This window comes from Gossypium arboreum, chromosome 5, assembly GCF_025698485.1.
Source record: "Gossypium arboreum isolate Shixiya-1 chromosome 5, ASM2569848v2, whole genome shotgun sequence".
NCBI classification, from domain to species: domain Eukaryota; kingdom Viridiplantae; phylum Streptophyta; class Magnoliopsida; order Malvales; family Malvaceae; genus Gossypium; species Gossypium arboreum.
In genome coordinates this window covers 82,830,223-82,854,281 of record NC_069074.1, presented here as the reverse complement: position 1 = coordinate 82,854,281, position 24,059 = coordinate 82,830,223, and the positions used below count along the sequence as shown (strand labels likewise).

The window sequence follows — 24,059 nt, the reverse complement described above, 5'->3', positions numbered from 1 at the left end:
TTGAGCTATTGACAAATCAAGATAAAAGAAGAGAGCGTAATTGATTGGAGAAATGAAGTTATTGACATATTTTGTTATTTGTTTAATTACATGGATTCGGAAATAGCTTAATTTTAACAAACGAAAAGAAACTTTCATTAAAGTGAAAATTGTTGCATAAGCATTTGCCAATACAAAGCAATATAGAAAGGTGCTAGAATGCATAGAAAATCGAACAAAATAACTCTTGGAATAAGGCCTGCAAAGACTAGGAAACATAGGTTTTCCTTTACTAATTTATTGAAAGTAGAATTGGTTCATACCTTTCTCTACATGCAAGATGATTGTATTTCTTGACTACAACCCAATGGCTAAAGAAAAATTGAAATTTAAAAGGCAAGGGAATCACAGAGACACTAGAGTCGAACAAAAGAACTAGGACAAAGAAAGGCCAAGGCACAACAAACTTGAAAGCCATTTGTTGTCCACCCCAATGTGCCATAAAAACACACTCATCTTGTTCTGTGATGTCTCCACGAGATGGCCAAATTTGTAATGAGAACAAGCACCGTAATGCAGGAGAGCAGACTGCGGCTTTGAAACAAGCTCAATCGTGTTGCTTCTCGAAATTGTTGCTCCAAAACCACCCCGACAAGGGGTAATGAAGGAAATGGAAAAAGGTAAAATAAAGAGGGAAGTAATAAAAGGGAGAAGGTGGTGGCCAATCACACAGTAATGCAAATCTAAGGTTAAGCTTTCTTTTGTAGGAGAGTTAAAGGAAAAAGGGTTTTGTGTACATATTGTCATCATCTTTTATAATAAGCACTACGCAAATGTATTGCTCCATCTTTTTTCTTAATTGTTTATATAATACACTTATGATCAAGAAAAACTATATTGACATTGTTTTAGAGTATGTATCTAATATATTCAAACATATAAAATGCATATAACAATATTATAAAAGGTGTTTGAAAAGGTTCAAGCAAACCCTAACATTAGAAAACAAAATCTTGCTTCAAATGGATCAATAAAAATTGTTACGCATATTGGGTTTTTCTATTAAGAGTTCTCTTTATTTGTTAATTTCGTGTATGAAAATTGCATGATTTTATTAAAATAATAATTATTTGTTAGATATCAGATGATTTAACTAATTATATTATTGCATAATATAAAAATTTATGATGTCCATGCATCATAAAATAATACATATCATCACAATAAATTATTACAACAACAAGTCTTATTATAGTGAATGATTGTGTGCTCCCTAAGTTTCATCACCAATCCTCAATGCATCCAATTAATTGTGAAATTGGAGAAAATAGAAAAAGCTTGTGATGGTCGAGAAGATGTAACATGATGATTACCTCCCTTCACCGTCAAGAATTTTAGTAAGTCCCCGAATTCATACTTCAATCCTCCTTCCTGTTAAATATTTATAATTAATTTTATTGTATTAAAAAAGAAATTTATAAATATAAATAGTAAAAAAGAAAACCCATTTCATTGTTCAATATATATGAAATGGTGCAAAATTATTTTCTTTAATATATTTACTTTTTTATGATTAACGTTTAAAAAAATTCAATTACTACATCTCAGCTCGAGCCAACCTATTGGCTCGACTAACTATTTAGTAAATATAAAATATGTTTACATTAATATTTTCATATTTAAATAAAAATTCAGGACGAGTTGTCCAAAATTTGTGAAAAATCTTGTTCACGGCCTAGCACGTATTGGTCAAGCCCATTGAACTAGGTAAATATTGTGAGCTTGCCTTGAATGTGCTAATCAAGCCAATCAAGTCAACACTTAAAATTTCTTGTTCAAGTTTAGATCCAAATTGGTAATCATATCGGACGGATAATTTGATGCTTAAATATATCTAATCATAATATAAAAAAAAGCTAATATATATAATTGAATGAGTAAACATAAAACCTTGGTTCCAGAATTCCATGTTTCCTCTTTTGTTAACTTGATGTTTAACTCCCCGGCCAACTTTTCCAAATGTTGTAAGGTTCCCTCTATCGGTATTATACCATCTTGATCTCCACTATAACATTGTAATCATATTAATAAAATAAAAATATTAGTCAAATGGCATGAGAATTTCTTTTCAAAATTGTTCACTTTGATTTTTCATACTTATTTAACTTATTTCAAGAAAGTATTGGAAAAAAGTATGGCTTACAAATACAATACCAACCTGAATATAGTAATGGGAACGGATTGTTGAAGAAGGTTTTTAAGTGCAGGAAGCATGTCAAGGTCCTTATCAGCTTCGTTGTATTTAAAATTAGCTCTAAATAAATAAGAGTGACATATAATGGAAATTTTAAGGTTAGCAAATTTTACACAACATTCACCTCAATTAATAAGTAATTTATTTATTTTACCTAAACAAGAGGTGACAATATGGAGATAGAAAAATTGACCGCGAGTCTTAAAACTTGAATTTAAAATAATTTCTAAAAATTAATTATATCAACATATCAAGAATAAAAATCAATTATTTTCAAATTTTAAGGGAGAACTTACGTGAAACAACCCTTCCATCTATATGACAAGTTTGTTTGATTCCCATGGAAAGCTTTTTGAACTTCGGGAGATTAAAGTAAAATTGCACCCTTAATGGATGGCACATGTCTACTTCTGTGCTAACTATAGGAACCTGGATCAGAAAATAAAGTTTTACGCTTTTGATATGACCAATAAAAGAAAAATAACACAAACTAGTTCTACTCGGTTGATCAGTTGATTCGATTCTATACGAACATATGTTATTTGTAGTTTCGAATTGAAGTAAAGTAAGAGGAATGTAAAGAAATAAATGAAAACCTGTTTTCCTAAGTTCAAATCTTGCTCAGTTTCAGCACAAGGAGGACGAAAGACATCAAATAGCTTCTGTGGGGAGTAATTATGAGCATCGGTCTTGAAAGCAGCCAAATCAGCCTCAAATACAAGGTTTTTGCATTTTGCGCTCCAAGTGGTTTTGATGCTAGAAAAGTAATTATATTCATCAATGGCATTGCATTCTTTCTTGATTTCGTTATACAACGAGCTATTTATCATCTCCCGAGAGAAAAAGAAATCAATTTTTGCAACATCATCTAGCTTTTTACGAAGCATTGGGTTTCCCAGCTGCTCAAAATAGTTACAATTAAAAAAAAATAAAATCAAGTTCACAATAAAATATTTAAATTAACATTGAATTGAACCAAACATGTTTACAGGAGATTTGAGCTGCAACATATGTTATTTTTGTTTTATCTGGACCTGATAAAATTCTTAAAAATATTTCAGTATAATTTTAATTTTTTATGTTAGTGTCGATGCTTGATTTAAATCAAAATTCATTGTCTATGATGTAAGCTAATGAACAATAATCAAAATCATAATGATTTGATCCAAAACATAGAAGTCGATATCCTAATCCAATCTAAAAAAGCTAAGCCTTCTCGAATTAGGCAAGTTACTCAAGCCTGAACATTTCTAACTAATCCTTCTATGCAAATATATATTAAAGTGGCAATTAAATTTGACTAATTAGATACAATTTTACTTACAATCAATCCTTTGAGGTTAAATTTGGATTGCTTGGATTGCTTGTTGTCGTCGAGTAAAGCATTAGCAAGATTTGGTACGAAGTGTCCTGAAATAAAATCCACAAATTTAATTATAGTAATGAACATGTTATATTATTTGTATTGTTGCATAAAGACTTAACCATAACTCGTATTAAGACAAGATCATTTGATTGCTATATTTCTATTCAATAATTAGTTTGACATATTCAATTCAAGAAGTATATTACAAAAATAATTTATGAAAATATTTATATTTTTGAATTATTTTAAAAATTATTAATTTAATAAGAATTTTGATTAATTATTTGAGTTTAAATCTAAAAATAATAATGTTGCAAGCTTGGTATGTAAATAATAAAGTACAATATATAGAGAGAAAAAACTATATGCTAGATATTGCATTATATTTTATTTAGTTATTCATTAAGTATATTTTGGTGTATTAAAAATATGTTGATGCAGAACCATATAAGAGAAACGAAATAAGAAATTGTTCACCTGCAAAACTTGATCCAACTAGATATAGATCTTTCGACTTGAAGACTGGATATTTTTCATACCATTTTTGCATAAATGTAAGCAATATTTTATCTGTACGACACAAACAATTGAAAACTATCAATATGTATAATATCCAAACTATTTTAATTAATAATGAATAATATATACTATGATCTTACTAGTGATATCATCTCCGTTATTATAATCACTACTTGTGTTTGAATATGACCATCCAGATCCAATAGGGGAGTCGATAAACAATAGATTTGACACTGAAACATATATTAGACAATTTTTTATAAGATATAGAAATACAATATATATATATATTTATATATATATATATATATATATATATATAAGAAAGACAATGCAATTCATTTAAACACAATGAAAACTAGATGTACTGCAACATTTTATAGTTCTAAAACATTTAGTATTTTTGATAAATTTATATTGATATGAAAAAATAACTATAAAACACGATATATATATACACACAAAAATAAAATATCAATAAAAGATAAGCATAGGAAATTAGACAACCTTTGTTCCAAGAAAATAAATTTGTTTGGAGATCATGAGCATCTTTCGTAACAATAAAAGGTCCAACACTTCCAAAGGCATCTCCAACGGAAGAACACCCTGGTCCTGAATAGTATTACACAAAAGAATGTATTATATGTGAATAATCAAACAAACTTATCGGCTAGGCTTAAGTAAAGCTAGAAAAATAGAGTAATGGTTCAACCTAACGTGATGACTAGTCTAGTTCGATAAGCATTTAGTATATATTTAAACGTATGGCTTTCCAGATGAGGAAAAAATCATAGTCAAAGCAAGCTATAAATTTTGTATTAGAGATAGAGATAAAGCTAAAATCTTTGCATGGAAATGGCCTAAATTGAATTATTACTTTCTAACAAGGGCAGAAAGTGATAATGTTTCCATTTGAAGGGGCAAAAGGGGATTAAATTGAATTATAAATTTTTGGGAAAGGCTAAAAATGCAATTGTAACTTTTAACCAATGGGGACGAAGCCTTAGCTTCCCCTTGTCTCTAACTTGCACATAGTAAATTTTATCTAACTTATCCATATAGGATATGTACTAGGAAATCCGCATAACCTCAGAAACTACAATAAAAAAAATTCAAAGAAGTTAACCTCCAGTTAACCAAACAGTGAGGGGTTGAGTTAGGGGATCTTTCTCAGCTTCAACAAAATAGTAAAAAAGACTTCGACCAACGACATTTTCGTCCACATCAATATATCCAGCAAATTGTCTGAAATTAACATCTGGTTGTCCTAGTAATTTGCTTATCAAATCATTCATTGGAAAGGCATTGGAATTAACTCCAAGTTGAAAAAAAAGAAAACTAATAAAGATTACTCCCCAAAATTCCATTTGAAATTATCCTAATATCAAAGAAATAAGGGTAACAAATGTTTATTGAATTCTTTACTTTTTAATGCTTAAAATTAATGGAGAGAGCTACCTTATATATTGTGTTTTTCTTTTTAAAGTAAATATATTGTTTTAATAGCTAACATTTTGAAACCGTGAAACATAGGTTTCAAGTTGTCATTGTTTTTAGGCATTATTTTGTTTTGTTAGTTTTTCTAATTTTTTTGTGTGATGAATAACCTTTATGATTATAGGTTTAGTTGATATAAATATATTATAGGATATAACACCAACATATTCATTAATTATGAAAAACTAAAAAAAATAGTAGTTTCGTTCACAAATATGATTCTAGGTAACTAATGAATTGAAATGTAAATTTCTTCCCTTTTTTTAAACTTTATATTTCAAGTATATCTTGAATTTTGAAGTTAATAGGGTAAGATTTTTTTATAGTAATGACAATGCCTGTATATATTAAAAGAAAATGCTAGTATTATCCACGGAAGGGTTGGGTTAAGAGAGTTTCATGTTAAACCTATTGTGCTTTCCCTTTGGAAAAGATAAGATATATCTTGAGGTGTATTTATTTGATTAGGACTCTTTTCATTTTATATTCCCTTTTTTGTAGTGCTTATATTTTCTTTGAGGGAAATAAATATTGTCACATCCTAAAAATCGAGTTAGTAGAAATTGGGTTAGTGAACTAAGAATTAGGTTAGTGAACTAAGAGTTGTAACGCCCAAATTTTATAATTTCGGAGTTTAATTATGTCAAGAAATTTAATTTGATTTAGTGGTTAAGTGCCTTGGTTGTGTGCTAGAGGTCTTGTGTTTGATTCCCTTCACTTGAGTTTTGTTAATTTTTGATATTTTATTTTTGTTAGTTTGTTAACAATAATGAGTTTGGTGATTTAATGGTAAGATTTCAGCTTATCCTTAGCTTTCATGTTTGAATCTTGTGTGTGTAAAAAAAAAAAGTAATTTTTGTTTCCCTTAAGATGTGCTACCCAAAACAATAGTATATGGGTAAAATTCAAATTCTTAGCGACCAGATTTGTGAACAACAAATTGAATATTGGGGGGATTTGGGTAGAATATTATTTTATTTGTTTATTTTCTTAAAAAAAGGAAATATCCCTAAAAATACTCTCTATTTTTGTCGTCCAATATTTCCCTCTCTCTCCACATTCTTCTATCTTTCTTTGTTTCCTATAAACCTTCACATTCTTCCTTCTTTCTTTTGTTTTCTGTGAACTTTGGGCTGATAAAAAAATTGCTTCTACTGTTCCTTCCTCTTCATTCCTCTCTTGCCACCACTTCCTCGGTTTTCTTCCTTTCGTTTTATGCTTTGCCATATTTCTGCGTTGCCACCCTTTAGGTTGTCTCTAGGCAAGTGTTGGTCATTATTCTGTTGTAGTAACGTAATTTTCTTCTTTAGTTCACATGGAGTTAAGTGGACTTCTAATTGGTTTTAATGCTGAGTTTGAACATTCTTGTACTGATAAGGGAATAGAGTAAGAAGCACAACAATCCTCTAGCGAGTTAAGTGTTGTTAAAGGCTGTTTTTCTTCTCCAAGGGTAAGTGTTTGAATGTTCAAATTAAAGGTTGGTTTCGTTTAGTTTATAAGAACTGATTATTTAGGTCATATTAGTATATGTATTAGTTAATTGGTTCGATTCGGATTTCGTGTGTAGATTCCAAAATTGCTGCTGCCAACATATTAGAAGTGTTCAGGTGTATCTTTCTAACTCAAAAACACTAAAAATAATCACGAAAAATTTAGAATTTCGTGAAAATTTCAAAGTTGGCAAACTGCATCACACGATCGTGTAACTGGCCATATGGCAGACCATGTGGGTCACACGATCGTGTGGTAGGCCATGTGACAGGCTGTGTAGGTCACACGACCGTATGGCAGGCCGTGTGACAGACTGTGCGGATTACACGACCATATGGTAGGATGTGTGGCAGACTGTGTGGGTCATACGACAGTGTGGTAGGCCGTGTAGCAGATCGTGTAGGTCATACAACTATGTGGTAGGTTGTGTGGTAGACCGTGTCGGTCACAAAACCATATGGTAATCCATGTGACAGACCGCGTGGGTCATACGAACATGTAGTAGGCTATGTGGTAGACCGTGTGGTCACATGACCATATGGTAGGCCATGTGGCAGATTATGTAGGCCACACAACTTGGTCAAGTAAGGTGTATGTGCTACATGTATGGGTCCATTTTGGGTAGTTTGTGGGCCTCGTTTGGCCAGAAGAGAGTTTTTTTAAATTAGGTAGGTAGACATTTAGTAATCTAGTAAGACCGCAAAATCTGTAATCTAAATGTTTGCATGTTAGTAAAGGATAACTCTGATTCATGTAGGCTATGTGACATAATTTGTTTCAATGAAACATGTGTAAGCATGTCATAAATCTGTTTCGCTATGATCTTGTGTAGCATGAGATGTTGGTATGTTTTTGCATGTACATTGAGGTGGGAAATAATATGTGACGGATGAAGTGTGTTCAGGCAATTTTACTGCAATTCTAGTGGTATATCCGCAATATCTATTCTTCCAGCATAGTTGCAAATTTCCCAAGTGCCATACGACCATAACGTCTAGGCCGAGTTTGGGGTGTTAGAAATATGTCAATTTTCTAGTCACGAAAAATAGATTATTTGTGATGGATTTACGTATGGCTTCCAGGCATTTTTGGGTTAAGATGTCATTTAAATAATGAAAGAGTAGGCTCTTAGCTTTGAAACACACATTGAATCACATGATCTCAAGTTCAAGAGATCAAGTTACATCTTTTAAGCGAAGACCGCACCAGAAAGATATTCTAAACGAGATTATTTCAAAAATTACAAGTTTTAGGCCTTACTCTATGTTTCAATTTGGGTTCGATTTAAAAGCTTTATTTTGATTATATATAATCCCATATTGTATTTATTATATTTTTATTTTTGGTATTTATTTAATTTAAATTTTAAGATATTTTAAGTCTTTTAAGCTAGTTTAGAAGTTTTACGTTTTTAGTCGACAAAAAGGTGTAGTTTAACTAGAATTTTTCTTGCTTAGCCAACTTAAAGTTCTAATTAAATTAGGAGTTTTTTTTTTCATTCAATTTGTAGCTATATATAAGCACTTTCATTAGTTAATATGGATGACAGTTTTGATTATTGGAATCATAGAAGCACTTTTTGGAGTATTCTATTTGCAAGATTCAATTCTTGTTTTTATTTAGAAGATTCTTTTTACTTAATCTTATTCAGCTAGGCTTGGCAGCATCTTTGCTAGTCTCGTCGAACTAGAAGCTATATACTAAGATTGACCTGACCGTGGGTGTAACATTCCAAAATAGGGCCTAGTCGGAATAGTGGTTTCAAAACCACGAATTTGACGTTAAAATATTGATTTTATGATTGTTATGAGGTTTAGAATATGAATATATGCATGTGTTAAAGTTTCATGAAGAAATTCTAAGTATAAGGTGTCCAATTGGAAATTAGGAACCAAATTGAATAAGTTGTAAAATTTGTGTCTTAGGAGCAATTTGTATGAAATTTCTTTGGATTATTAATTAGGAGGTCTTAAAGAAAATTTTCCCAATTTCTAAGTTTTTGGACAAAAAAGAGCTTCTATGGAAAAATTTGAAGGAAATGTATTAGAGGCATTTTGGTCATTTGGTATATTAATGAAATAAAAAGGGAAAATAAGCTAAAAATCAGTTCATTCTCTCCATGTTCCTGCCGAAATTTTAGGGTGCTCCATATCTAGGGTTTTTAAGCTTTCCAAGCTCTATAATAAGTGCTTCTATGCCCCTTTTTTAATGTTCTTCGTATTTTTGAAATTCTGGTAACTTGCTCTCTCTATTTTTACCTATATTTCATGCTAGGGTACATGTTTAGAAATTTACCCATGCATGAGAAGCTTATGTTTTGATGATTTATGGAAGGATATGAGAGTTTAAAGGATGGTAAAAAACTTTTACTAAGTAGACTTTCATGAAAAGGGCTTTAAGGACTATTTTGTAAAAGTTGTAGAAAAGGGTAGAAAAATGTGAAATGAAGGAAAATGTGGGCTGTTATGAACATGAAAAATGTTCAGTTAGGCTTGTGTAACTAAGAAATCCCATACATTGTATTATCCGAGCCTAGAGACTAAATTGCAAATATATGAAAGTATAGGGGTAAAATAGTAATTTTAAACAAGTATAAATTTTGGGTCGTTTTGAGTAATGTATGTATTAAACGAGCTAAATTTGGTATTATAGATCAAGAGAATCAAGATACGGGCCTTGATCGGGGAAAAAATAAGGTTTACGAGGTTTAGGCTCGATTTCTAATATTTTGTATCGAGGTAAGCATATGTGCAAAAAATGCGGTATGGTACTATGTTTTAAATGCTTTAACATAATGTGATAAATGTTTTATTTTAATTATGAATTATATGCTTATTGATTGTTATAAAAGTATGAATGTTATTATGGTCGTGATTTACGACGTTACGAGCAAGTACGATGGAGATACTATATGCAAGTGAGGAAAAATCCTGTTTGAACCTTAGTAATAGTTGAGGATACAAGTGACATGTCACTAGGATAGTTATGTGTGTTATGAGCTCATTTAATATGTGATACATGTTAGGGTCCGGGTGCTAGGTATCCTGAGTTTTGTTCAGATACTCTTTTAGCTCTTTGAGTAGCCCCGTTGAGAGTGGCATGTGATTCTGTGATATGAGGCACTTCAGTGCACATTCTGTCAGGTAGCCAAGGCTACGTTCAGGCACTTTGGTGCATTTTTTTCGTGTGTCCAAATCATATTCCAAGTGTTCAACGGGTAACGTAATATGAATTCCGAAAGTAAAATTTAAGTAAGCTATATGTGCGCAAGATGACACAGGTATGTACTAAAACCCTATGAGGACTTAGTATATGATGATATTATGAAAATATATGTATTTGGATAACTATATGCATATGACTATGAAAGGTAAGTATATATATGACATGATGAAAAGTATCATAATAGATAAGTAATTATGCTTATATTATCAATAGTTGCAAAATGTAGATTATTTGTATGTGTACTTACTAAGCTTTATAGCTTACCCTCCTCTCTTTTCCCTTCTCTTTAGATACGTTAAGCTAGCTCAAAGGATCGGGGGACGTCGGAGCTCTGATCATACTATCTTTAAGGATTTTGGGTATAAAAGGGTTTAATTATTTTGGTCATGGCATGTATAGGAAACTTGTCTATTTGTGTATATGCGTCATGTTGAAGAAGTCGAGTGTAATGGCTCATTTGGGTATTGATTATTTTGTATATGGCCATGTGGTTTGGTCCATATTAATGATTGGGATGTATCCCAAAGTTTACCTTTGCATGCATACTAAGATGTGTATGTGTTGGTTTGATGGATGACTATTTAATTGCTTGTATGTGGTTGCATGATTTAGCACTCATAATGGATTGATAATAAAGAATATGGTAAACCATGAAATTGGTGTGGAATGGCTAAAAGATAAGGTTGTGTAAATACTAATGGACTAGTATAAAAAGGGGGTCATAGTGATGCTATAATGTTGCATGTTTAAATGTCTAAATATGTAATGGAATATGCCATTGAACATGTGAAAGTGTATGATTGTTTAAGGGTGACCAATGGCTTAGAGAATAGCCTCCAAATGGTCCACACGGGTAGACACACGGGCATGCGTCTAGGCCGTATGTGACACACGGTCAGCCCCATGGGTGTGTCGTTCAGCCGTGTGTCCCTTTCACCTTGAATTTTAGGTTAACATGCTTGGTAGTAAATACACGGGCAGAGACACGACCGTGTGTTTCAATCGTGTGGAGGATACAGCCTCTGGTTATGGGCATGTGCTTGGCCGTGTGCCTCAAATTTGTATAAATAGAATGTTCGCCAAAATCACACAGGCTACCACACGGGCATATGCCATGCTGTGCGAGGGACACGGGCCAAGGACACTGGCATGTGCTCGACCGTGTGAAAAACCCTGTAGGTTCAAATTGGAAAATAAATCCAATAATTCCACATGGGTGTGGGACATGGGCGTGTCCCCAGGCACACGAGCGTGTGCATTGCCTCTACATGGGCGTGTGAGGCTTTAACCTAGAAATTTTTTTAGAATTTTCGTAAATTCTCGGTTTAGTCTCGGACCGTTAATGATGTATGTTTTGGGCCTCGTAGGTCCATAATAGGGACAAATTGACTTTAATTGTTTGGTTTTAGTTTGGATGAAATTTTATGGCCCGGTTTTGTATGTTTGGTTCTGCTTAAATCTGGTAATGCCTTGTACCCTGTCCTGGTATCGAATACGGGTAAGGAGTGTTACAGTAGGAAATTGGCTTATTAAAGAATAGACCGACCCGGTCACAAGAAGACAGGCGAGAAAGGACTTCGCTTAGTAATGGGCAGCTAGCCATTTCGCATTTATATGGCATTTGACTATCGTACCATGCCTCTTTATCGTTGAGACCTCTAGAGCATCTAATCTCAAAGGGAAGAAGTGAAGAAGAAGGGTAGAGATAGCTCCTTACCCTAACATTCGATCGGCAAGTGGGGGAGGCGAACCCAGATTACAACAAACATCGAATGCATCATGAAAGGGGTGAAAATCCTCTCTCCACCGATCAGGTCCTAGGACTTGGTCGGCTGCAGAACAAGGGCAAAGGCCTCCAGTGAGAACCTTAAGCTTATCATCTTTAGATTTGAAGTGAAAAATTAAAGACGGGGACTCGAAAAAAGGGAGGTGGAGATCACTTCTAACAGGCGTATGCTTTCGAGTCTATATTTTAACTCTCGACTTTTACCACGTAAGGAAAAAGACTGTGGTTCGATTCCACCATGTGCTTATCCCATCAATCAACGAATCACTTCCTATTGCACAGAAATAAGAAAGAGGCTCGAGGTTATGTTACAGTATAAATAGGGAGCTAAAGTTAATAAAATAACTTGGGATGGGAAAAAGTGGTTGATGCTAAAAAACACGGGCTTCATTGAAAGTTGGACATTTGAATTGACACCACCGAAGGGAAATTGGACTTGATCTCAAAATAATGGGTTTGGGGAATTTTTTCAAGCTTCGTGTTGCCAAGATTTTGCTCTTGGAGGGTTAGTTAAAGCCATCGATTAGTTTCTTCAGGAAATCATTCCCTGATGGTTCAATCAAACACTTATCCTTCTATTCATCTCCATTAGTTTATCTATTCCTTTTTCCACTATTACTTTTATTTTCTTTATTTATCTTGTTATTTTGCTTTAATCGTTATACTTGCTTTTTTCATGCTTTTTGGTTTCAAGAAAACATTTTCCAAAGTAGGTTTTCATCCTTGAAGGCTTTTAAGCATTCAATTTCTTTTCGCTTCAAAATCATCTCTAATATTTCTTTTTCTTCACTTTTCTTTGTCACACTCCAAAATTGGGCCTAGGAGTTTTGGGAGTATTTTAGGGATTTTAGCTTTACTGTGTTTGGGAATTCCGTGAATGGTAAATCAGAAATGTTTTCGTTTCTGGCTTTTTGAAAATCAAATCAACTTTTGAAAATGATACTAAAAATACATTCAATTTTAAAATAAGGACTGATTTGTAAAAAGGGCTAAATTTTGATTGTTTATAAGGCAGTTAAACCAAAACTTTAAAATCAACCTAATATATTTGCCCTACCTAGAGATTTCACAATAGTGTTCTCCCTTTTTTTTTTTTATCGTCCCATTCTCTCCTAAGCTCTTCCCATTCAAACTTTGATTCCCAAACTCCATTCTCTTGATTTCTTTTATTCTCACAACATTAAACCTTCATAAAATTTTAAGAACAACACCTAAGACACCATTGAATTTGTAATCTCTCAATCTTGTGGGACTTCTGGATTTTTAACTAAAACTCTGTTTTTCTTCCATCGAAGGTGTCAATTCATCTTTCTCTTAGTTTTAGTTGTTATCTGGTCTTTTAAACTGAGTTTTTAGCAATTAAATTTCATGTTTTGAATAAAAGCCAAAAATTGGATCGTTAATGGTGGATTTCTGGATTTTGGATAAAAACGTGATTTCAAAGTGTTTTTCAATTAGTTTTGATATGAATAGAAGGTTTCTAAATTGAGTTTCAAGTTTCGTTAAATATTTCTTGAGTTTTAAATGAATTTTTGTGAAAATTACCATAACATGTTAAAAATTTTTGATACCATGAATTGGGTAGTTTTCAATAGTTTAACGGTTGAGAATTAGTCATAGGTGAATAATTAGATGAATGAAATCAGTTTTAGGAAAAAAGATTAAGTATAGACCGACATAATCGAGTTTCAAGTTTGTGATGTCGAAGGTTTTGGTTCCAAGAGAATTTGACTTAGGCTTGTGCTTTTTTTTTTGTTATTTAAGAGAGTCCATAGATGTATGTTGATTGTGATTTTTTTATTTATTTACTTTTTGAAACTTCAGAATCATTGGAACCTTCTTCAAGTTAAGAAAAATCTAGTTTGAGCTTTCGACGATTAGGCGAAAGCATGATCGGTAAGTGTTTGGAATTGCTGCTTGTAAACACGATTCATTATGTTAATTGGGAATTTAGAAGTAGCCTAAACCCATGCTCTAAACTTCGAGTGTAAGTTTTCTCATACCCATGTTTAATTTGTGAAATATGTGTGTATGTGATTGTAAAAATGAGAACTAAGATGTGATGCTATGACATGTGTGCTATATGCTTGTGATGGCTATTGTGAAAGTGTAAATGTAGGCATGATATACATGACGAATGATAGTGATAATGTTGTGCTAATGATGCTAATGTGCTAATGATAGTGAGCGAAAAATCAGTAAGTAAATGTGTGTTATAATGTGGATATTTTAGCCTTATTACTTTATGAGACCGTTGGATATAGTTGGCATGCCATAGGATTGTGAGTACTCACCTTTGTGTTGTGTTTTTGGTGCATTGAGGCCTGGGACAGATTTGGAGTGATACGGGAATGTGAGTTGAGCTCCATTCACCGGGACATGCTTGGTGTGTTGGAGAGTGCTAGCTATATGCTACACTTTTGGGATATGTTCGACTCTATGAGTCACTTGGTGTGTTAGAGATCTGTATATCCGATGTGTGGTGATAGAGCCCACTTTTATGTTTCATAGCTCAAGTGTCAAATTATCATAAATGTGATTATGTAGAATGTGATATATGCTTAAACGGTTATGCGATTATTATGTAAACGAACCAATGAATAATGCATGAATAAGTATAATATGACACTAAAGTTGAAAATGTTGTAAATGTGCTAATGGTTGCTTCGTTAATGCATGATGACATGTTTGTATGATAGTTATTCTAATCATTCACTGAGCTTGTTAAACTCTCCCACTCCTTTTTAAAATTATTGCAGATTAGTTGTGTTCTGGTGTGAGCGGTGTGGTTCCGATGGAGTGATTCAAGCAAGACTTTAGCATTATTTCGTAGGAGCTTATTTATTCGTTTATGTTTTGGGGAAATAAAGACAATGTGGTAGACGTTTTGCTGGTTTTTGCCATGATATTTGGGATGTTTTCATGACTTTATTGCTTTAGATTTTATGGACACTGGTTTTGATATTTTGATTTCGCCGATGTTTTGATGATGTATTAGTTATATGTTGACTAGTTTATGGTTAGAATGGATTATATGCCTTATTATATATATATATATATATATATATATATATATATATAATAAACTATATCATTAGTCACTAAACTACGAGTAAATTTTTATTTTGGTCACTCAATTAGAAAATTACAATTTAGTCATTGAACTATTCAAAAATTTTCATTTAAGTCATTAGGTTATTAAAATCGATATTAAATGGCTTTCTTTGTTTGCACTTAATCTCTTATGCAGTTCAATTGTTTTTAATGGAAAACAACTTTAGGCTTTATAAATCCGCGAAACAAAATTCAAATAATTTTTTTCTTTAATCTCCGACATTGACCATTAGATCGACTTGGATCTAAGATATGTTTTTCTACTCGTTGATGGGTACTTATCCACCGTATCGATTGTTGAATCATTGCTTAAAGCTCTCTGGCGAAACTTTTCTTTTTTTAAAAGAGACTTAACAACCCAACGACTTAAATAAAAACTATTGAATAATTCAATGACTTAAATGAGAACTTTTGAATAGTTCAAAGACCAAATTATAACTTTTTTTTAATTAATTGATCAAAACGAAAATTTACACATAATTTAATAACTGATGTAATTTTAAAAAAATTAAGCCAATCTAAAATATTAAAACATTTTCATTCGTCCAATCCATTAAACCAGAAATAAAACATAAATCAATTTGAAGTAGTCTATCTCACTTAAATCGTATTCTGGATAAAGTCTTTTATAAGTTGAGTACGTCCATAGGTCAAGTTGAATTGGACTATGCTTTGATTTTAAAAATAATAATATCAAAAACCCTTTTATTATTAATAAGTAATAAAATATTAAAAATATTTTTATAATTAAATTTAAATTTTAAAATTATTATTTAAATTAAATTCAAGTTAGATCAAGTCGACTCATAAACAGATTTAATTTGACTAGATTGAATTATAATTTAATAAGTTTATTTAAATTTAATTATAAAATATTAAATATATTTTTCGACTAATAATCTAAACTAATCAAATTAAAAAGTAAATTACCTAGTTAGTTATTTAACTTTTTATGACGCTTTCATTTTCATCACAAATTTTTCTTTTCAACAGTTAAGAAAGAAAAGAGGCATCAACTTTAAATATATCTTTTATCAAAATTTGACTCTAATTTAAAGAAAATTTATGATCAAATTAAAAAGATTTTTTTTAAAAGTAGATTAATCTCATTTGCTTAACCTCGCAATTAAGACAATATCTAACAGCAGATGAATTAAAAGAACTGAAAAGGGTTAACATCATCAACCACACCTAAACTGTAGATTAAATTTTAAGGGTCCCAAATTTTAAAACTTTCCAATTGAATCTTAAAACTAAGGACCAAATTAAAATTGAAGTCATAGTTTAAAGATAATTGCTAGAATTAACCCAAAAGATTAAAAGGAAAGCAGAAACTCCATTTTGATAGTTAAAAGACAGAAGGGTGTCACTCTCTTTGTGTCTAATTTGACTTGCCTTCCACTTCAAATGAGTACCGAGTCTTGCTTCCTCTTCTAAGTTCTAGTCACTCCCCAAATCTCTCCCTCCCTTCCCTGTAAATTCACAGTTATGCCATCCTCTCCCAAGTTCTTCCACGCGCGCACTTCGCCGCCGGCAACGCCTCACACCAGATCTACTCTCCTCATCTTCGCCTCCCTCCTCACCTTCGCCATTGTCTCTTTCCTCTTTGCCCTTTCTTCTTTCCTTTCCTCCGGTGGATCCGGTTACCGTTGCCGGAACTCCGACCCTAGATCCGTCCGTGTCATTTGGGACAAAACTGGTCATGGCAACAACGGTCTTTCCGCTGCTGGTGATGATGATGGGACTAAGAGGCATAAAATAATGGGCTTCGTTGGGATCCAAACCGGGTTTGGCTCCACTGGTCGGAGACAGTCTTTGAGAAAGACGTGGATGCCTTCTGATCGTCAAGGCCTTCAACGGTATATTTGTTTACCGGTAATTTGTTTTAGTATAGAACGATTAAGGTCCGTTTGAATTAACTTTACATTTTAAATACGATTTAATTTTTATTTTTCAGATTGGAAGAAGCAACTGGATTAGCTTTTAGGTTTGTAATTGGTAGAACAAATGATAAATCAAAGATGGCAGAGCTGAAAAAAGAAGTAGCAGAATATGATGATTTCCTTTTGTTAGATATTGAGGAGGAGTACAGTAAGCTCCCGTACAAAACGTTAGTTCTTTTTTCGGATTTTTTAGTTTTCAATTGGCCATGTTATTCAATTGAAAGATCCCTTAATTTAGAATGTCTGCTTCAGGTTAGCATTTTTTAAAGCTGCGTATGCACTCTTTGATTCAGAGTTTTACGTCAAAGCTGATGATGATATATATTTGAGGCCAGGTGACTTGATTTATTAACTCTTTTATGCATGAGTTGAATGGTTTTCTGACCTTCATTCTGCACTTATGTTGCTAGATAAAAATGTTGTACTGTTGATTTGCAGATCGGCTATCACTTTTACTAGTAAAAGAACGTTCTCACTCTCAGACTTACCTTGGTTGCATGAAAAAGGGTCCGGTATTCACCGATCCTAAGCTAAAATGGTTAGTATTGTTATAGTATTTACTATATTAATCTATGATTTAGACATTTGTTTTAACTGCCTTTTCTGTTCATATTTTTGGTGAGCATTTCTGGTTTATTGATGGGAGTGCTTCTGCTGTAAATTGATGGAAGAAATAGTGTTCTTTTTCTTACTTTTTGGGCTTTGGTTGATATTGGCAATTTGATTTAGGAGGTGAATAGAAAGAGTTTAATGACATCTATTGACATCACCAAATTTTAAGGAAAACTCAGGAAATCATTAACGTCTATTGGTTATAATTGCATGATCATTTGTAAGGATCATACAAAACCATAGTTTTCTTTTGTTGGCGAACAAATGTGTAGCGTAGAATGTTCTAATTCATCTGTAGGATTTTGCATTTATGTTTTGTCTCTTGTATGCTTACATAAAGGGTGACGAGGATATACTTTGAAGGTTTTGAAAAGTTCATCATAGTTTTCTTTTGTGAATTATGTTGTACAAGATTTATCTTATTGCATTATTTGACTAAATACGTGCAGGTATGAGCCATTATCCTTTCTCCTAGGCAAGGAGTACTTTCTTCACGCCTACGGTCCAATATATGCTCTTTCAGCTGATGTTGTTGCAAGTTTGGTTGCTCTAAGAAACGACAGGTACTCTTAATGATTTCATATCTACTCATAGTTATCTGTTAAATCGGTTCCCTCTGTTCTTTATGTGTCTTGTTGGCGTCTTGTCTATATTTGGGTCATAGATTTTGACTTGCTGACAATGTTGGTTTTGCATCCCAAACATTTCCTAATTTCAACCTTGTATTGAACTCTGTAAGCTTAGCTTATTAATATGTGACTCAAATGTTTGAACTCTTGTTTTGAACTATTGGGCCATGGGCTTAGCACTGGCCTTGTTTTGAACTGAAAAATAATGAATGCTGATCAAGCTTTTTATCATTTCCCAATTCCGTTGTCCTTGATTGAGGAGGTCAGGGGGGATGGAGGGTTGGTTCTAAATGGAAACATAAGATGATTCTTTCTCTTGGAAGTTCTTTTCACAACATTATATTAAGTAATGTTACTATTGATCCTTCATCTATTACTTTTTTATATCTCTGATTTATTATGATTTTTTTCCCATTTTGTATGAACTGCAGTTTTCGGATGTTCAGTAATGAGGATGTGACCATTGGTGCATGGATGCTTGCAATGAATGTCAACCATGAGGATAATCGAGCATTATGTGAGCCAGAGTGTACGCAATCATCTGTTGCTGTCTGGGATATCCCCAAATGTTCAGGTTGGGTTCCATTTAAAGCTTACAACCTTGTGCCACCAGTAATAAGCATTCTAAGCTTGCTGACCGCAGTTTATTTCTATGGATTTCACAACCAATTAAAAGGGAGAGGGACTTTATAATGGTTTCTATTTCCCATAATATTTCCTATTTCTTCATCAGTCACCATAGGATCTAAGATTGTAGGTGATATGAACTTGGTAGAGTTCCACAAAATCCAAAAATGTGGTACTACCTTTAGATCATTTCCCCTTAAAACACTCTTTACTGACCTCGTAATGATTTTAAAATAACCATTAAAGAACAGCTCTCGATAGAAAACTAGGCCAGTTTCAACTTGTATTTAGCCTTCTAAGTTGCGACAATGGCTTCGAAATCTCCAGACACTGTTCTAATCTTACTCTTGTCATGCAGGGCTATGCAATCCGGAGAAAAAGATGTTGGAACTTCATCAGATAGATGCCTGCTCTAAAAGTCCAACTTTGCCATCGGACGATGATTAGCTTAATTGGCAAAACACAGATTTTATTAACATGGAAAGGTGTCAGAATTGTTTGTTCTGGTAAGTTGATCTTATTGCCCTCAGACATATCTCAATTACCCCGTTCGATCATCGCAAGCCATTTTTGTCTTCCGCCATCGTTTTAGTCTGTAGTATATCAAGCTTTTTTTTCACTGACGATGCAAGTTACCAAGAGATTTTTACAATACCATTCTTTTGCCGTTACATTTGATCAAAATGAAGGCTTACTTGGTTCTACTGTCTATATTGTAATATGTCCTATGCTACAAATTAGAATTTGTGAGAGTGAAATGACCCCTTTTGATATAAAGAAATGGTGTAACGATAAATTTAGCCATTAATGTTTACTCATTTTTTCACTTTGACCTTTATTATTATTATTATTATTTATCATTTTAGCCTCAACTTTCAAATTTTAGACAAATTGGTTTCTTTTGGATAGAAAAACTGACCAAATTGTTAATTCATAAAATTAATAAAAATTTTAACAATTTTTTTAAAAAATAAAATTTTAGAAAATTATCCATGTAAATAGTGAAGTATACTTAGAATATCACTTGAGTTTTCATGTTATCATGTTAATGTCATTCAATTTTAACAGTTCAATTAATTTTTTGTGGAAAGAATAATTTAACTAGTATTTGAAGGTTGAAGATGAAAATGATCCAAAAAAAAAGTCAAATAAAAAATAAATCTTTCTATGTGCAGAGGCAAAATGAAAAATTGCTATTTAAGTTCTTTAAAAATTTTAAAATTTTAAATTAATAAAGATAAAATTATATTTTGTTTTTTAAATTATAAAAATATTATTTAATGTTTTAAAATTATAAAGATAAAAATTATAAAAATTTAAATTTTATTTGACACCCAAAAATTATTTTGGTTTCGCCTATAAATTTGATTGTCTTTCCCATGTGTCAAATCTAATTATCATCCCAAGATTTAAAGTTTAGTAAAATGCTTAAAATTTTAAATAATGAATTAAATATCTAAAATTAAATAATGATGGGATATGATAATACAATCCCATTGACAGATTACAATGTAGATATTTTGTTGATGAAATATGATGGGAATGTCCCTACTCAAGTCAGTGGATTTGAAAGCATCTTTTTATTGTAAAAGTGAAAAGTGAAGAATTATATTCATGTGATATTAAAAATTAAGGATAAATATTAAAAGGATACTTGAATTTTAATTTAATGTGTAATTTTATATATAAATTTCTTGTAATTATATATATAAAATTTTGATGGTAGTTCAAATGTATAATAATATTTTAAGTTTTTTTTAAATTTGTTACTTGAGTTTAGCTTTAATATTTGATTTGGTATTTATAGTAAAAGACATCATGTAGCCCAATGAATAATTGGCACATGTACTTTAGTAAAAATATGTAGGTATTTAATTTGAATAGGAAAAAGAACTCAAATACTAAATTGAACATTAAAGCCAAATTCATGTACTTAAATGGGACAAAGAAAAACTCAAGTATCATATTGAAAAAAGTCTTGGGTACCAAACTGAAGGATGAAACCAAACTCAAGTATCAAATTGAAACAAAAAAAAACTTAAATATTAAATTGAACATTGAAACCAAATTCAAGTATCAAATAATATATTAACCCTATATTTATCAATACTTTGGAAAAAAATTAAAAGGTAAAAAAAGGAATCATATTGCTTCAAATACATTCGTAATAATAATATAAACCCACATTTTAAATATACGAATGTGTTTGTATCAAACGTATATTCATATCTGACACTTATTCAGTATTAGTCCAATATATATCCATTTCACCTCACTAGTTTAAAGGCACATCCAAAGCCTTCCAAACCGCTTTAGAGACAACCACAATGTTGTTACAACGAGGAAAATAACCATGCTTAGCGTCGCACCCAATTGTCGTTTCCAATATAAATTTAAGGTTAAAATATGATATAAATTCATATAGTCTTTTAAGTTTAGTGTTTATATTTTTTTCAGGAATTTAGTTATTCTATTTTATAGATAAATTCAAGTCTAATTGTTAATAAGGTTATTTTTTTGTTATATTTATTGGTGACATCTTGAAATAAAAAAATTATATGTCAAAAAGCCCTTAAAAAAAGCAAAAAAATGGGTTAAACAACTATATTAAATTTGCACCCAATTGAGCCCCTTCCATTAACTAAAATAATCAATGAAACCCATACGTTAACAAAATCCGTGGTTGATCACGTTAATCGTTAAAATAAATTGATGGACCAATCAAATGGTGACATGTTAAATATTCTAATTTAATCTAATATTTCCTCATAACAAAGATTTAAAATTCATAAAAATATAAAAATTAAAATTTATAAAAATATAAAAATTATTAAACTTAAAAAATATTAAAATTGATATAAACTTATAAAAATTATAAAAACATAAAAAATCTAATAATTTATGAAGAATTTTATAAAATTAATAAAACATATTTAAAATTTTATAAAAACTTAATAAAATTATAAAAAAATCATAAAAACTTGAACTGGACCGAGCAGTTGATCGTACCAATTAGACTGAAATTGATAAGAGTACCGGTTTAGAGAAAGCCGTTAGATTGGTTGACTTGAGAACTAGACGCTTAAACTTTTTTTTTTTTTTAAATATTTTTTTATTTTTAATGTTTTATTTAATTGAATTAAACAGACTAGTCAAATTGACGAATTGGTGGATTGACTAGTTCGACCATAAATCTAAATTTAAAAATATTAGTTAGAATATTTCCCTCTTGACCGTCAGTCTTTATGCTTCTTTACTCCACATTCCTCTTATTTTTTACTTAAATTTCTTCAATATTCCTATCTCTCACATGCTCTCCATCACTTTCAACCGATTAACTTTAACTTTTTCATTCATTTTCATCACTTGTTTAAAGGTAAACTCTATCTTCTATTTTTAATTTTTTTCATATTTATTTCTCAATGATGTCAATTTTAGAAAATCTTAGTTACTATATGTTTTATGTATTTCGTTATGTTTACATATTTTGTTTATATATCCATAACTATACACCTATATATTATATATAAAGTTATATTTACTGTTATATAAATATATATTTTTATAAAATTATCTAAATATTTTTCTGTCATATATATTATATCTATATACTTTTTAATTAAAATCATATATGTTTATTTTATAAAGAAATAAATTATTATATATATATATATTATATACTTTACTTCAGTTTTTAATATGTACTATGTATATGTATATTTTTCCTATTGCATATATATATATACTCTACCTATATTATATTATACACGGTCTTTTACCAGATATATTGGTATATATATACACTTTTATATTTTTTAACACCTCGTACTATTGCATAGTTTTTTTTTTTTTAATTTAATTTTTAAATCATACCATTTGCATCAAAACTGCTGCTACTGGGGATATAAATTGCTTGTATATGCTCTCTTTTGAAAGTACCTACCTTATCTGTCCCCTTTACCTTGCTTACCTTTTAGCCTATCATGCCTCTCCGTATCTCTACCAAACGTCCCGCTACAAAGCGTGCTAGGGGTGAATCCTCTAGTACAAACTCGACCCCTCCCCTAGCCAATTATTTCTAGGACACTAATTCTCTTTAAAAGTTCAACACATACTTCGCCATCCAAAATGTGCAAGTATCCCATCCTATCGACCTTAACTTTTTCTCCAACCAACTCGAGTTTAAGTACTTTGATCAACTTTGCGATTGGGTTGGTTACCTTGTCTACAAGTTAGGAGTGTTTGCTACAAAAACCTTGTTAGAGCCTTTGACTCTAACGCTAAGTTTACCTATAGTAACGTTGGTCGAGCCGTCGTTTCCATCACTTTTTATATCATGGGTAAAGAGGTTGATATCTCTATCTCTTCCTTTGCAAGACATCTTCCCATTCCAAATGAGGGCGATGGTAACAACTATGACTTATTCCCTCACGACCTTATCAACCCTCACAACTATGTAGGTGACCTTGACTTGCACGATAGGATCCTCCACCTTATTTTTACTTAGATAGTGTCTCTTAAAACAAGCATTTCATATTTTGTAATTTGGATTATTGGATGTGACATTGCTTTCGTACAAACCATTGCCTTAACCTCGCCTCAATAATTTTCCTTAACATTGTCAAGATTGTCTATATTTACATGTCTAGCAACAAAAATCTTAGGTATGAAACCTTTCTCTCTCATATTTTTCAAGCCCTTAAGTTAAACGTTAATGTTGACCTCGATCGAGCCATTACCTCCTAGCTCGATATGTCGACTGTGTTGGATCTGGTACATTATGTGTAGCATACTCGTTTTGTATACTTGATATTTTCAAACAAATGATTTAATAATACTATCTATAAATTAAATTCATACCTTTTGTATATTTTCCTCAATGGTTTTTTCACACAAAGTAAAATAAAAGCAAATATTGGCTCAATGGTTATCTAACGTTTAACTAATACCAAGCGATATTACGTGATCGGATCATAATATGGAAAGAAAACTTGTACTAGTAGATGAACCTAAACAC

General features: G+C 31.5%; 2 protein-coding genes and 1 long non-coding RNA gene across 3 annotated transcripts; 1 reads left to right on the top strand and 2 right to left on the bottom strand.

The window, feature by feature from the left end:
- Positions 1 to 1,088: 1,088 nt before the first annotated feature.
- Positions 1,089 to 2,046, bottom strand: LOC128293313 (uncharacterized). The gene is made up of 2 exons (XR_008283488.1): positions 1,930 to 2,046; positions 1,089 to 1,410 (listed from the first exon to the last, which is right to left on the bottom strand). It is a non-coding gene; the product is annotated as an uncharacterized LOC128293313 (long non-coding RNA).
- A 104-nt stretch (positions 2,047 to 2,150) lies between these two features.
- LOC108451578 (serine carboxypeptidase-like 44) lies at positions 2,151 to 5,571 on the bottom strand. The gene is made up of 8 exons (XM_017749253.2): positions 5,245 to 5,571; positions 4,626 to 4,730; positions 4,259 to 4,351; positions 4,077 to 4,169; positions 3,558 to 3,643; positions 2,830 to 3,132; positions 2,530 to 2,662; positions 2,151 to 2,293 (listed from the first exon to the last, which is right to left on the bottom strand). The coding sequence occupies exons 1-8, from the start codon at positions 5,483 to 5,485 to the stop codon at positions 2,151 to 2,153; spliced, it is 1,197 nt and encodes a 398-aa protein (XP_017604742.2). The 5' UTR covers positions 5,486 to 5,571.
- Positions 5,572 to 16,576: 11,005 nt separating this feature from the next.
- On the top strand, positions 16,577 to 19,823 carry LOC108450371 (probable beta-1,3-galactosyltransferase 14). The gene is made up of 7 exons (XM_017747964.2): positions 16,577 to 17,090; positions 17,189 to 17,341; positions 17,427 to 17,509; positions 17,613 to 17,712; positions 18,236 to 18,349; positions 18,847 to 18,989; positions 19,401 to 19,823. Exons 1-7 carry the CDS (start codon positions 16,720 to 16,722, stop codon positions 19,487 to 19,489), a joined length of 1,053 nt encoding a protein of 350 aa, XP_017603453.1. The 5' UTR covers positions 16,577 to 16,719; the 3' UTR covers positions 19,490 to 19,823.
- Positions 19,824 to 24,059: the final 4,236 nt, after the last annotated feature.

Excerpts from the sequence above, each read along its gene's own strand:
- LOC108450371 (XM_017747964.2), top strand. The coding sequence starts at position 16,720 with ATGCCATCCTCTCCCAAGTTCTTCCACGCGCGCACTTCGCCGCCGGCA. Across the intron at positions 17,091-17,188 it reads GATCGTCAAGGCCTTCAACG|ATTGGAAGAAGCAACTGGAT; the intron begins GTATATTTGTTT and ends TTTATTTTTCAG. Across the intron at positions 18,990-19,400 it reads GGATATCCCCAAATGTTCAG|GGCTATGCAATCCGGAGAAA; the intron begins GTTGGGTTCCAT and ends CTTGTCATGCAG.
- LOC108451578 (XM_017749253.2), bottom strand. The coding sequence starts at position 5,485 with ATGGAATTTTGGGGAGTAATCTTTATTAGTTTTCTTTTTTTTCAACTT. Across the intron at positions 4,731-5,244 it reads CACTGTTTGGTTAACTGGAG|GACCAGGGTGTTCTTCCGTT; the intron begins GTTAACTTCTTT and ends AATACTATTCAG. Across the intron at positions 4,170-4,258 it reads TAACGGAGATGATATCACTA|ATAAAATATTGCTTACATTT; the intron begins GTAAGATCATAG and ends TGTGTCGTACAG.